This window comes from Dinoponera quadriceps, unplaced genomic scaffold (assembly GCF_001313825.1).
Source record: "Dinoponera quadriceps isolate SergipeBrazil2010 unplaced genomic scaffold, ASM131382v1 scaffold1769, whole genome shotgun sequence".
Classification (NCBI taxonomy): Eukaryota; Metazoa; Arthropoda; class Insecta; order Hymenoptera; family Formicidae; genus Dinoponera; species Dinoponera quadriceps.
In genome coordinates, this window is record NW_014555826.1 from 1 (window position 1) to 13,347 (window position 13,347).

General features: G+C 38.5%; 1 protein-coding gene across 2 annotated transcripts in view; it reads left to right on the plus strand.

The window, feature by feature from the left end:
* The first annotated feature begins 720 nt into the window (after positions 1-720).
* LOC106745502 (probable ATP-dependent RNA helicase DDX31) overlaps positions 721-13,347 on the plus strand; it is a 15,889-nt gene continuing 3,262 nt past the window's right edge. For both annotated transcript variants that reach the window (XM_014621172.1, XM_014621171.1), the window contains exons 1-8: positions 721-895; positions 1,063-1,908; positions 2,005-2,271; positions 2,356-2,576; positions 3,023-3,611; positions 3,712-3,942; positions 8,013-8,355; positions 12,736-12,937. In XM_014621172.1, the coding sequence (XP_014476658.1) occupies positions 830-895; positions 1,063-1,908; positions 2,005-2,271; positions 2,356-2,576; positions 3,023-3,611; positions 3,712-3,942; positions 8,013-8,355; positions 12,736-12,937 (2,765 nt within the window). In that variant the 5' untranslated portion in view covers positions 721-829. The remainder of the gene's footprint in view (positions 896-1,062; positions 1,909-2,004; positions 2,272-2,355; positions 2,577-3,022; positions 3,612-3,711; positions 3,943-8,012; positions 8,356-12,735; positions 12,938-13,347) is intronic.

Sequence of the window (13,347 nt, forward strand, 5' to 3'; positions counted from 1 at the left end):
TAGATTTTCAGTACTGGGAGTAAATATTAGAACGCAATTTCAAAAGAAATATAAACAGTTGACTGTGGAGGGCTTAAGTTCTACAATGTCCTGTAAGTAAGGAAATCATTGACAAGTTATAATGTAATCCACAAAAACCAACAAATTATCGTTCTATTTGAGATATTAAATGATATCATTTTGATTTCCTATAAATGATTATTTTTTGATATCATCTTAATGTCATCTTTTACGTGACTTTGTTCTGCTTGGGTGAGTCACTTGTTTTCGAAACATATGTTAATTCATTATTAAATATGCGTATGTAAATTTATTTTTGATTTATAGTTTGGAGAATTGATAACCTTCTTGAAGTTTATTATTAAATTAATTAATATGCTTTTTGCTACACGTGCGCAATTATACATATAATAATATCTAACAAAAACTTATATTATTTTTTATTTCTTAAAAATATCGTAGAGGTATAAAATATTACGTCAGATATTTCAACAAATATATTTTTGTACTAATATATATAATCCTTTTTATGATTTATATATATATATAAATGTGTGTGTATGTGTGTGTGTGTGTGTGTGACTTTAATATTTTTCATATAATTATATAGGACATATATTCATAAAGAGTATTGTCTCATGTGTGCGTGATATTAATGCGCTCTGAATAGCACTCTGTAGAAATACGCATGCGCTCTTTCTATCATATGTTCGACAGCGTGCTCGACCATGTGGTTCTAAGTTGCGCGATATTTCTGTATATTTTATTGTGTAAAGTGTATATAATACGCAATACGTAAAAATAGTGGTTACCTGCTAAGCAATTCATAATGGCGATTCAAGACATAGATATTTGTTTAAACGTAACAGCAGAACCGGTTGTTGCCGCGAAAAAGGTAAATGTTAGGTTAGGTCAGGTTATGAAATTTATGAAACTACCATAAACTTAGAAAATTTCAGAAATATCACAAGATCCGTACAATTAATAAGTAATAGCTTAATAAATATGCAAGAATAGATGAGTGAATTAACCTATAATAGATCATTTTGCTCCAACTAATAGAAAAAGGGCCAGGTTGCCAAGACATCAGTTAAAAGATTGAAGCATCAATCTTTGCAAAAAGCGGTGTATAATAAAGAATCGAAAAGAAATATGAATGTACAAAAGACAGGAGGCAAAACAAGAATTAAACAGAAATCTCTGCCAGCTATCTTTGCTAAGAAATTAAAAGATTCAACTAGCGTTCATAACATACTGCAGCAGTCGCAGATTTCATTTCAAGCTAAAAATACAATAACTGAAGTTAGAGAGACAGAAAAGATTAAACAGCCTGATACAAAAGATAAGAAAACCTTAAAATCTGATGGAATTTCATCTGCTTTAAATTCTGGTGCCACAGATGAACCAATAGTATCTTTTACTAAGACAGCAAAAGAATACTTTGGTAAAACATTGCTAGCAAAGAAGAGAAATATGTCAGAGAATAAACAGAAGAAATCTCTTTCCGACATATTTTCAAGTCAATTTAAGAATCAGACTCAATTAAATATAAGCACAATTCAGAAATATGACATTGATAAAAATAGTATAGGAAACAAAGAACCTGAAATAGTAGTAATTAAGAAACCATCTGTGTCAAAAGACAAAAAAGAAAGGATAGAGCAGGATAAACAAAAAGAAAAGGTTAGAAATAAAAAAATAGTAAAAAAACATAAAGAAAAGATTCCAAATGATGACAAGGAATTAGACAAACTTTTAGGATTATTGCACAAACCTGGTGGAAAAATCTCTTCTTTATTTGGGAATAACCCCGATATACCAACCATTGGCCAGAGACTTGTAAAACCTGTAAATGAACCAATTTTTACAGAAATTACTTTTGAAAGTCTCAATATTCATCCATTTATGGTTAGTCTATTATATACTTATTTAATACACCTATTATATAAAATGGAGGATATTTATATATATTATATATTATGTGTCAACGATTTTCTCTTACAGATATCAAATTTAGCACAAAATATGAATATTACAAAGATGACAACAGTTCAACAGAAAGCGATTCCTCAGATATTCTCAGTTCGAGATATTTTAATAAGGTCTCAGACAGGTTCTGGGAAAACATTAGCTTATGCTATACCTATTGTCGAATCATTACATAAAATTACACCCAAATTAAATAGAAATGATGGTTTGTCAGCTCTTATAGTCGTACCGACCAGAGAATTAACCTTACAAACATATGAGTGTTTCATAAAATTGGTTAAAGTAAATTGAAAAAAATATAACTTGTATATATTAATATTTGTTACATTTGTATGCACATGTTAAGATCATATTAAATTTTTTTAGCCGTTTACATGGATCGTACCAGGATACTTAACTGGTGGGGAAAAGAGAAAAGCAGAAAAGGCACGATTGAGAAAAGGGTGTAATATATTAATAGCTACTCCTGGTAGATTATTAGATCACATAAAGCACACGAAAGCATTGAAATTGCATGAGGTTAAATATTTCATATTGGACGAAGCTGATAGAATGCTTGACATGGGATATGAAAAAGATATCTCTGAGTAGGTTTTAATTTTGCAATGAAATAATACTTATACTTATTATAATAATATTTATAATACTTATAATACTTATTTCTGATAAAAAAAATTATATATATAATTGATAATAAAATTATAAAAAAATTATATATATAATTTTTTTATCAGAAATATATATATATATATATATATATATATATATATATATATGTGATCTGAAATATATATATATATAATCTGAAATATATATATATANTATACTATATAAACATATTATTATATAATTTATATATTTATATATTCTTTATATAAAGAATATTATTATATAAACAGTTACATTATATATATATATATATATATATATATATAATGTAAGTGTTTAAAACATAATTACTTAACATATTGAGAGTGATTCAATATTTATTAATAATTATAATTAATACATGATAACATATTATACAATTTAGGATAGTGAGTGCTTTAAAAGTGTCAAGTGTTAATAAAGATGAATCAGGATATGATCCTATGAAAATGTTGAAGCAGAATGTTAAGAAAATATATACAGATGAAGATGTCGAAGCTCTAGTGCAGGAAAATTCAAAGGAAGAAAATAATAAAATAGTAGAAGATAGTGGTGCACAGAAACAGATGTATCATTCGAGTGATGAGAGTGATAATGATGAAGCCACTAATTATACCGTTCTAGTGAAGAAGAAAAAGAGAAATACGAAATATTCCGACATGAGTAAGATATCCGTTTCAGGAACGGAAAGTACTCGAGAAATCGAGCAAGATCGCGAGGAAAGTAAATCGAGAAGAAAGACAATTCTACTTTCCGCGACTTTGACACAAGCCGTCGAAAAATTGGCTGGTCTGACGATGCGGAACCCGATTTTCATTGACGCGGCTAAGGAAAATTTAGAAGTGAGCGGTGGTGATATCAGTGAGGTCAACGAGGATTTAGTAGTGCCACAAAGTGTAACCCAGAGTTATATAGTCATTCCATCTAAATTAAGAATGGTCACTCTGAGTGCTTACATCGCTGGGAGATGTCAGGTAAGGAACATTTCGGTTTCCATCGGAAAAACGATATAGCGATTCTACTATTTTGTGATAGTGCGAAACTATCTATACAATTTTTTTAAAATTTATACAGGCTCCCGGGCAACATAAAATATTGATCTTCATGGCTACGCAAGACATGGTAGACTACCATACTGAGATTCTATCGTCAGTCCTTACGAAACCGATAAACGATGATGACGAAGACTCCGATCCGTTGGTTGACGTGGAATTCTTTAAGCTGTATGGCAATATGACGCAAAAGGAGAGGACGAAAGTTTTTAGCACATTCAGGCAAGCGGAAAGCGGAGTACTGCTGTGTACGGTGAGTTTAGCATTCCATATTGTCGAAAATTGCACGAAATGCTCCGACTACCAAGATTTTGTGAACGTATATCGATGAAATGTTTCCTATTAGATCGACTACATGCTATAAATATGAAAATTTCCCGAGTTTTTTATTTTTCTCGAAATTATAAGACGTTTTAGACGCCGCAAGAATTAACATCGATTAAAACCCAGAAAGATAGAAAGCGTAGAGCTAAAGAAAAGTCGGAAATATCTGCCGGCACTCCCTGAGTTGTAAATTATCGCGCGGCTTATTCTTTCGAGAGAGAGAATTTAATACCTCCGGACCCACGCTGAGATCGGTGGTTAAAGATTATGCGGGCGCATGAAGCTTTCGTAATGAGTATAATTACGATCATTTGTCAGTTCTCTGTATCCGAGTGTGCGATTTCTTTGCTCGGTCGAGCAATCGTTTAGTTAACCCGAAATTCGCGCGACAACATTACTTTTCTTCTGTTCGTCGAATTTCTAAATTCCTAATTTTGCGCAAAACAAATCGCACCGGGTGCTCATCTAATGGTAGCAGGATATTTTTAATTTGCATTGCGATAAATATGCGACCCCGAAATATTTATCTATTTGCGGGATACTCGATGGAAGCGCCCGTTGCGCTAATTGCATTCCGTGAACGGCATAATTAATCATGACGCGATAATGTTCGCAACGTAACGGACAACTTTCTTTCCCCGTCGCTAATTACATTCGTATTACATCGGCCGAATTAATCCGATGTCGAATAACAGAGCAACTTTCTGATTCGCGCTGAACTCACGACGGCTACCTTAACCGTCGTAATTACCGGTGAAAGCGATCGATTTCGTCGTTAGACGCGCGCGGGAACCGTCGAAAAAATAAAACGCCGCCGGTCTCATTATATATCTTTCCTCATCGGCTAATTTAAATTTTAGCGTGAAATACTGTTATGGCGCTTTCACGTGTCCGAAAATATTGTGGACATCGGAAGAACGCGCACAAATGAAGGAAAAAGAGGAAGAAAAAGAGATTAAATCGCGGCAGGACGATGCGGATTGTGAACTTCACGATCGGCGTCACGCGAACGAGTGACAACTTACGCGCGGTGTAAGAATTAATTCTTTTCCATCAGGCGATCCTGCGGCCGACGAAAATTCCGAAGTCTCGCCGCGAGTCCTCGTTATACTCTCTTTCTCTCTTTCCTTCCGCTGCCCTCGTTAAGACCTACATATTGCGTCTAATTGGCGACCTGTTCTTTCGGATTGCGTCTCGAGTTATTATCACGGTGAAAGAAAAGCAGCGCGATCGAAATATACAAAACTGACTCCGAACAGTCGCTTGTCGAACTTTATAGCTTCCTGCGCGAGCGGTATTCTTTCACAGTCTCATTCATACTCGGGTCTCGTGTACGCCGTAATTTATCCGGCAAGTCGAACTTTGAATAAAGAAATTACACCGCGAATGAAATAACAATATTCCTCGTGGCGACGAAGTGAATCAATTAGAACACGGAAGGATTAAAATTACGATCGAATCTGTATTTGCATATCTTTAGAAGCACGCGAGTGTGTACCAGCACAGCCTTATGATGATTCGAAGATCGATTAATATTCCGATATTTATTATCCTTTGATGAACACCTCTCGAACACTTTTCGCAATTCGACGCAGATTGCACTTTTAACTTAGCGAAGTTTTAACGTGACGTTCGTACATTCGAGAGCATCAACGCCGCCTTGCCAACATCGACACGAGCAGGAGGGAGACGAGGGAGGGAGCGGAATAATTTACTGTGTACTTAGAGAGACGTCGGGCATATTTAACTCTTTAATGTTGATCCGCGGAATGCGCGATAGCAACCGCCCACGTTTTACGGCGTCGCTACCACGTAGGTTTTACGGCGGCGTTATTAATTTCCACGTTGAAAAGCCCGTTGAGGGCACCCGCGGCCGGAATGTTCCGCGGCTCTCAGCGGTGGTGGATCCGGATCCACCGGTGTGATCTATGACTCGAGTGAGATGTTTTGAGGGGGCAATCCGTTCTCGATCCCGCGGCCCGCGAGCCCGGTCCCTTTCTTAAACGATCGTTTGTCTTAATCGCCGCCATCGATCGCCCTTCAGCACGCCGCTTTCTTTACGTGCCTTGAAACCGGTGGCAAGTACCGTGCTTGTATCATTTTAATGCGCTAAGTGCACATGCTCCGCTTGAAATCGCCGTGCGAAAGTGACTATAGAATACTTCGCGAAGTTCGCGTCGAACATCTACCTGCACGATAAATATTTTGTATTTGCGTCAAAATTGGTCCTTGCTAAAGTGTTTGTGTTAAATTTTTATTTAACGTACGTTAATTTAATATATTGTGTTTATGTTGTCTCAATATTTATATTTGGGTTGAGCCGATATTCGATGTGTGTGAGTATTAAAATAACACATTCAATATTTCAGTGTCAATTATATTACATATGGATATTAATTTTGGGTCAATTTTTGATGTAATGTTTGTATTACTTTTTAACTTATTCATCTTGTGTTGAAGTAACACAAAAATTCGTGTTTGTGACCATTTGGGACATGTGAAATGTGTTAAGTTTAGCAGGAAATTTCTTACTGTGTGTGACAGAGATGTTCTCTTTGGAAAAGAAATTTACCATAGCGACGATATGGATTTAATTAACGTAATACGTGAAAATATTTAACGAATATTTTTCCATTTAATTTCACTTAAGGTATATATGCTAGGATTCCTTTTCAAATTGCTCCGATTGCTTTGTACGTTCTATTATTATCCTTGACATTTCGTGAGTATTCATTGATTCCTCGTAAATATTTCCTGCTTCTCGATCTCTTACGTGTAAGTTGTCCTCGTTCTTGTTAATATTCTTAATCGCACGAAATAAAAAGTAGCTAGAGATTGTTTTTTTTTTTATCAGTATATAAATTTATCGAAGCATGAAATATAACGGAACTCACAGAGCGAGTCCGGGGAAAAGGATATTGGTCCGATCGATATTTATTTCGAGAGCTCTCTCTCTCTCTCTCTTTTGGAGGCTTCTTTCTCGTATTCCTTCACACTGGCGCCCGGATCGCGCCGTCGTCGACGTGTGGTGAATTAATAGGAGGAAAAGATGTAATAAGAATACACGGGTACGTCCGTATCGTGCCGCGAAAGAATTCCGGGGTGCCGCGACGCCCCCCACTGGTGGTCTGGGATTAGTCCCTGGAGTCCGTCAAGCGGAAAGAGAGAGAGAGACTGCGTGCGCTCTCGACACGGTAAATCATCGGCTAGCTGAACGTAGAAAATCAGGGCCGTGCTCAAACGTTCGCCGTTGGGGTCCCGCAGCGGGCGCCCGCTGCCAGCCGTGCGCATTCACGTCGCCACAAAACGAGAAATCACCGCGGTTTGTAAGACATTTGTACCAGCAGGTCGCAGACTCTCGCCGTTGCCGCTCCTCCTCGTGGAGCCTACTCGGGCTTAGTAGAGTCCCTAGAAGAAAAGTCTGGCTAATATTTGATGTAAAATGGCGTATTAGCGACTGCATAATGCGTGCACGCACATGCATTTTTAGGAAGAAATTTCCCAGCCATTCTAGGGAACGGCTGAAACATTCCATTTTTTTTTTCTTAAAATGTGCATTATTATTAAAACACATTTGCTTTACATTAAGCAAATAATTTGCGATATTTGTTAATTTTCTCGTGAAAAAAATTAAGATATTCAATTCAATACACTGCAAAATTGTCACGATTTGTGCAATGAAGTTAAAATTTGTTTTATCAAAATTAAGCTGAAGAAGTTATCAGCCGATTGGACAAACCCGTTTTCAGTAACAAAACTATGGCTGTGTAATTAAATAAGGATATTTTACACTCTCATTCTATTTTACTGTCATAAATGAATATGTTTATGTAATATTTTATGAATATATGTTGAATGTTTATGAATATTTTAATGGTTAATGTGATATCTGTAATTACTTAATGAAAATTATGTATTTGCCTTAAAAAGACAAGTCGGTCGACTCGCGCGTGCTCTGCGACGAGGTGTAAGTTGTGCTTCTTCTGTTCGATTATCCAGGATGTCGCGGCGCGAGGATTAGATATGCCGAAGGTAGATTGTGTCGTTCAGTACACGGGTCCGATCTCGGCTAGGGATTACGTTCATCGAATCGGTAGAACCGCACGTGCCGGATCCTCCGGCACAGCCACGATCTTTCTAACGCCCTCGGAGATCGAGTTCGTGCGGATGCTTGAGTCGAGACGCATCAGAATCAAGCAGGAGGACATGAACGATGTCTTAGACAAGTTGGTGGGACCTCTCTCTAGGCACAATTCCATTCAGGCGGCGGCTACCGCTCTTCAAAACGATTTTGAAAATCTAATATTGGAGAATCGGCAACTTAGCATGAAAGCGTGCAAAGGTGAGCGCAACTTTTCACATTGCATAATTATCATAATTATATATATTATTTTTATTATATATATTATATTTATATTATATATATTATATTTATATTATATATAATTTTATATATATATAATTCATCTGCACAGCTTTGAGATTTCACAAATTGGAATCATTATATGTCGTTAATTAAAACAAAACCGAATGTAACATTCATAGACCAAGTACTAATTCTAAGATGATAATTTGTACTGAAACTATACGAAACTTAGCGGCACGGTAGTGAGATAAGTCGTTTCGTCAACGCTTAAATAACCCTTTCATTGTTATCGGCGTGTATATTCGAGTGCATGTTTTAAGAGATACTCGTGCAGTAAAAGCTTAAATCTTCGCCGTCGCGAGAGGGACGAAGTGTTGATGAGAAGTCGCGAAGGATGAGCTGAAACATCCACTTTGACGCAGTTGGATTGTAACGAAAGCGAGCTGACTTCAGGGTAGAGTAAGCCAATTCCAGTGGGCACCCCCCTCGCATATAAAGCAACCCCTACACGCACACGTTATGGGGCTCTTATTCCGTCTCCCTTCACATTCGCCTCGTCCGCCACTCGGATATTTACATAGTCTATGGGCGAGCAGGGATGATCCTGTTTGCTATGCCGCGGTTACTCTATTAGGGTCGTTACGGAGAAGAATTTATTTGCTGCAATAATAAATCCATTATTCCTGGTCTAATACGCTCACGAAGTGAAGACATTAGCCCTCTCCGCGCACACGGTGAACTTTTTCCTCCCCGCGGCTCCGCTTGCCTTTTCGTATAAATATCATCAATTAATCACTTGTTGCTTCCTTTTATATAAAATGCTCCCGTTATTCGACCGCCTTATTTGACACCAAAAGCAACTTTATCGTCTTCAAATATGAATATTTACATTTAATATTTATTCAGTTCTATTACATTTTTCGTCTCTATCAGGTTTGAAGAGAGTCTGAAGGAAACTTCCGTTTTATTAACGCGATAATAAGGACGTAATGCGAAGCAATTCGCGACTATTACTTTCGCGGGAGTGCATTAACGACTGTGTCACGATACTGTGGTCGATTGCTATAACCGCGCGAACGACAAGCGATACCAAAAAGGAAATTCGGGATCATTAATCTTTTTAAGAGGTTTTCGAGCTTCGAAATTGTCCCGCATCAGCCGGGGCTTTACACGAAGGTTAGCCACGGTTTTTGAGCGCTTAGCCGCCCCAGATTTGAGTGACGTTACACAGCTAACCACTTGACCGTTCCTCCGCACGTACCCGGTGATTGATAGATTAATTGCCGCCGTCGGTCGTGACCCCGGTATTGCACTTTTCGCATGTGAACTGGAATTACGAGGGAGCGAACGAGAGGAAAGCGGGAGGTGTTTGTATGCATCGGCAAAAGTTATTATATTTACAAAAAATACTTTTAAATCTCCCTTGAAAAATAGTAATACGAAGAAAAGGATATTCAAAAGTTGTAATTATCTTATCAAAAGAATAATGTAGTATACGCATTATTTTGCGATTTTCAGGATAAGCTCCCTATCGAAATTTGGATACTATTCTGACGGCCTTAAGGATAGTTTATTCCTAATTAAACGGCCTATAGACTATTTTAACGATATTGATATTTTTTAACTTCTTTTTTGAAATTTTAATTTCACAAATCGAATCTTAATGCTATCTCCAATAACCTATTTTGATACTAAAACGGCGAAAAATTTAAGGCATCAGGGTCAAAGTAGGGGTTATATTACATTATTATTAGAATTGAAATTGAACTTATTTTGCTAGCATAACTCTTACTATGTTGTAGAATTAAAGATTTAACAAAGAGGCAAAATTTCGAAAAAATAAAAAAGCTTATAATTTCCTAAGATAATTTCTTCACGCGAATATAAAAATAATTTCTAATAAAAAAAAATGTTTATATATTTATTTATTTAAAGAGAGAGTCATAGTATGATAATTAAACCGAGGAGAAGATCGGTTATTCTTAAGTCAGCGATAACATTGCACTCCGGGCATAATACGTATACATGGTACACTTCAATGTTGGAATTAAGATCGTAAAGACGTTCGCGCAACAGACGCACAATAGGAATATAGTGCGGTACGTGGGCGATATCCTCACGGCAATTCCGAAATTTATTTAATTCGCCGCCGATGCGGAGGCTGGCCGACGAGCGGAGAAGTGGAAATCTCGCTAATTCGTAACATTATCACCCCAATAGAGCCGAACAGCCTTCAATAGCAAGTACAGCTCTATAGAATGATCCCCAAACAGCGACCCTCGCCACTAACCTGAGGGATTCATCCACTCCATCCCGTATATACGATTTGAGCCTCGTGTCGGAGCTCGCCTATATCCAATTCGTCATAATTTTTTGCTAGTATTTTTTTAAATTTTACTTAACAGAAGTATAATAACGATCTCACGTGGATTTCATTATCGGGTCGTTTCTTTCGAGCTCATTCAAGTTACCTACAATTTGTCGATACGGTGATAATAGAAGTTAAAACGTAGGTGATGTATCAAATCATATTCGCATGGATTTAAAATAATAAATTTGCCCTCGGCCTCACATTTTTTGGTCAATTTGAAATCAACTTCTTTCAAAAAAGGCGGTATTTATTTAAAGAAAGAAATATATTTCACTAAATTACATTGTCACGATATTTTTGGTCGTCCCCGATCCGATTTACTCGTCGTGAGTTAGATCGAATTCAGTGTATATCGCTCGCGCGCCTTTCACAGGGGGTGGCCGACACAATCCAACCACTGAATGTGACTTCCGCCAAAACCACTTACGCTTTGTGGCGAGAGACTCTTAACAATGCGATACAGGATACAAATACAATAAGACGCAGTTACATCACTTAGGAACAATGCTACCCCACTCTTACACCCCGTTCTCTCCGCCGCCCCGGCTTCTCAGCTAGACACACCGCCCCCGCGTGTGATTTATGTGCTAAATGGAGAAAAACATTTCTCCCTTTTCAACGCTGACACCAAGCCACGAGAAAGACTTCAGCAGGGTTTCTTATGTGCGGAAGGGAGGAGTCAGATTGGAAGCAGACGGAAATCAGGACGGAAAACGTCGAGACATAAGTCCGACTGCGAGAGAATTATGAAAATTGCGGACACTTGTGCGCGAGGGGAAAGTCCGAGCGGAACGTTTACTTGCGACTAAATCTGCTCCATTCGGCGTTGTAAGACGAAACGAATTGGATAAGAATTCGATGAAACTTGTTCCTTAAACGTAATTAAGTTTCAAATGAAATGATAGATGCTATTCAAGCGGGTGTCAAAATACATTAGTTTCTAAATTGCATTTAATCGGTTTAAAAAAGAGCAGTTCACACCGTAAAGCGAGAAATTTAGTTCTCTTATTCGGCGACTTGGTCATTGATTGTCATTGATCGCAATCGCATATCATCGCAGTCATCGGCTATGATGATAACGTTGCGAATGATTATCGGTCTGGCGTAGCGATCTCCTCACTTTGCAAAACGCCCCACCGTGAGAGGCGCGTAAAAATTAGACAACCTACAAACAATCGGGAACCAAATTTATCCACTCCCCCGTTCGAGCCGGGAGATTTTTCGCACGGAACGGCGTGCCGGCGCGCACATGTCGAGTTCTCTCAGGACCAGAGATCCCCCGAGTTTCTCACCCGCGCGCACAAGCACAAGACGTTAAGAAGGGACGCGAGGGTGACTATTAGCTGCAGCACTTGACTCGACTACTCCCTCCCCTCACCGTTAATGCCCCTTAATAGCCCGCCACGGGGCGCGCACACACCCCACGGAATCGCGTGGGCCAACCCCCGTGGAACCTAATGGAACTGCGATTAATAAGGGCGCACTACATGTAACTGATCATTACATCTGAGTTGCACGTGACCTCTTAAGCGTAGATGAGATGAGTGTACTCGGAGAAGATGTCTCTCGACTTTAACCGGTTTTCGGACGCGTTTCTCTCAAAAGAATGAACCGAATTTTTCTTACTGTTTTTCCTTACTCTTGAACACAACGCATGTTTGTGTATTTTTACTGTATCTTTAACAAACAAATATTTTTGCTATTCATGGGACGACTTTTGTCCTTTGCTAATAAGGAATCAATATGTAAATTGGCAAACATTTTTTTTTATCGGCCTGTGCTATCAATTAATTTAAAATCGACTGCAAATTAATTATGCATTCGGTGACATGTGTTTTTTACCATATGCATCGCATGACTTATTTCTTTTTTTATTTTTCATGTGACTAACAATGTAATCGAATTCGATATCCTCAGTGGAGCACGAGCGATGGTCGGCAGGTTAATTGTTGATATTTTGCACGATATCTTCTGTTTCTCTTTAGCGTACGCCTCTTGGGTACGTTTCTACTCGAGTTACCCCCGCGACATGCGCGAGATATTCAATCGGAAGGAGCTTCATTTAGGTCATTATGCGAAGAGTTTCGCACTGAGGGATCCGCCGCATCGAATCGGCGGAATGGGTAAGAAGCTGCGCGATGAGGAGAGCTCGACGCCCAAGCACAACAATCGACTGTCGAACAAACCGTAAGTAATTACAACGAGACTAGTTTCCTTTTATATCACGTACGAATCCCCCGAATAACGTTAAGCGACGAAATAACGGCCGGTATATCTCCAAATCGCCGTTTATTCCTCTCAAGACCGTCGACACTCGTTCCAAGTTCGAAGTTCCGAGGCGTACAATCCGCGTCACGCACAATTGCGGCGAACAATATGTTCCCATTTCGGGAGATAGATAGAGAGAGAGAGAGAGAGAGAGGGAGCAGCACAAATGGCCCGGCTCTTGACTCGCTCAGCTGACATTTCAGCCGAGCGATCGCAGACTCCATCGTCTCCGGAGTGACGGTATTAATGACGGATTCACGCGTGGCTTAGCGTGCTAACCGTGGCGCACATCGCCGGCTCTCTCTCTCTCTCTCCTCCCCCCCCCCCCC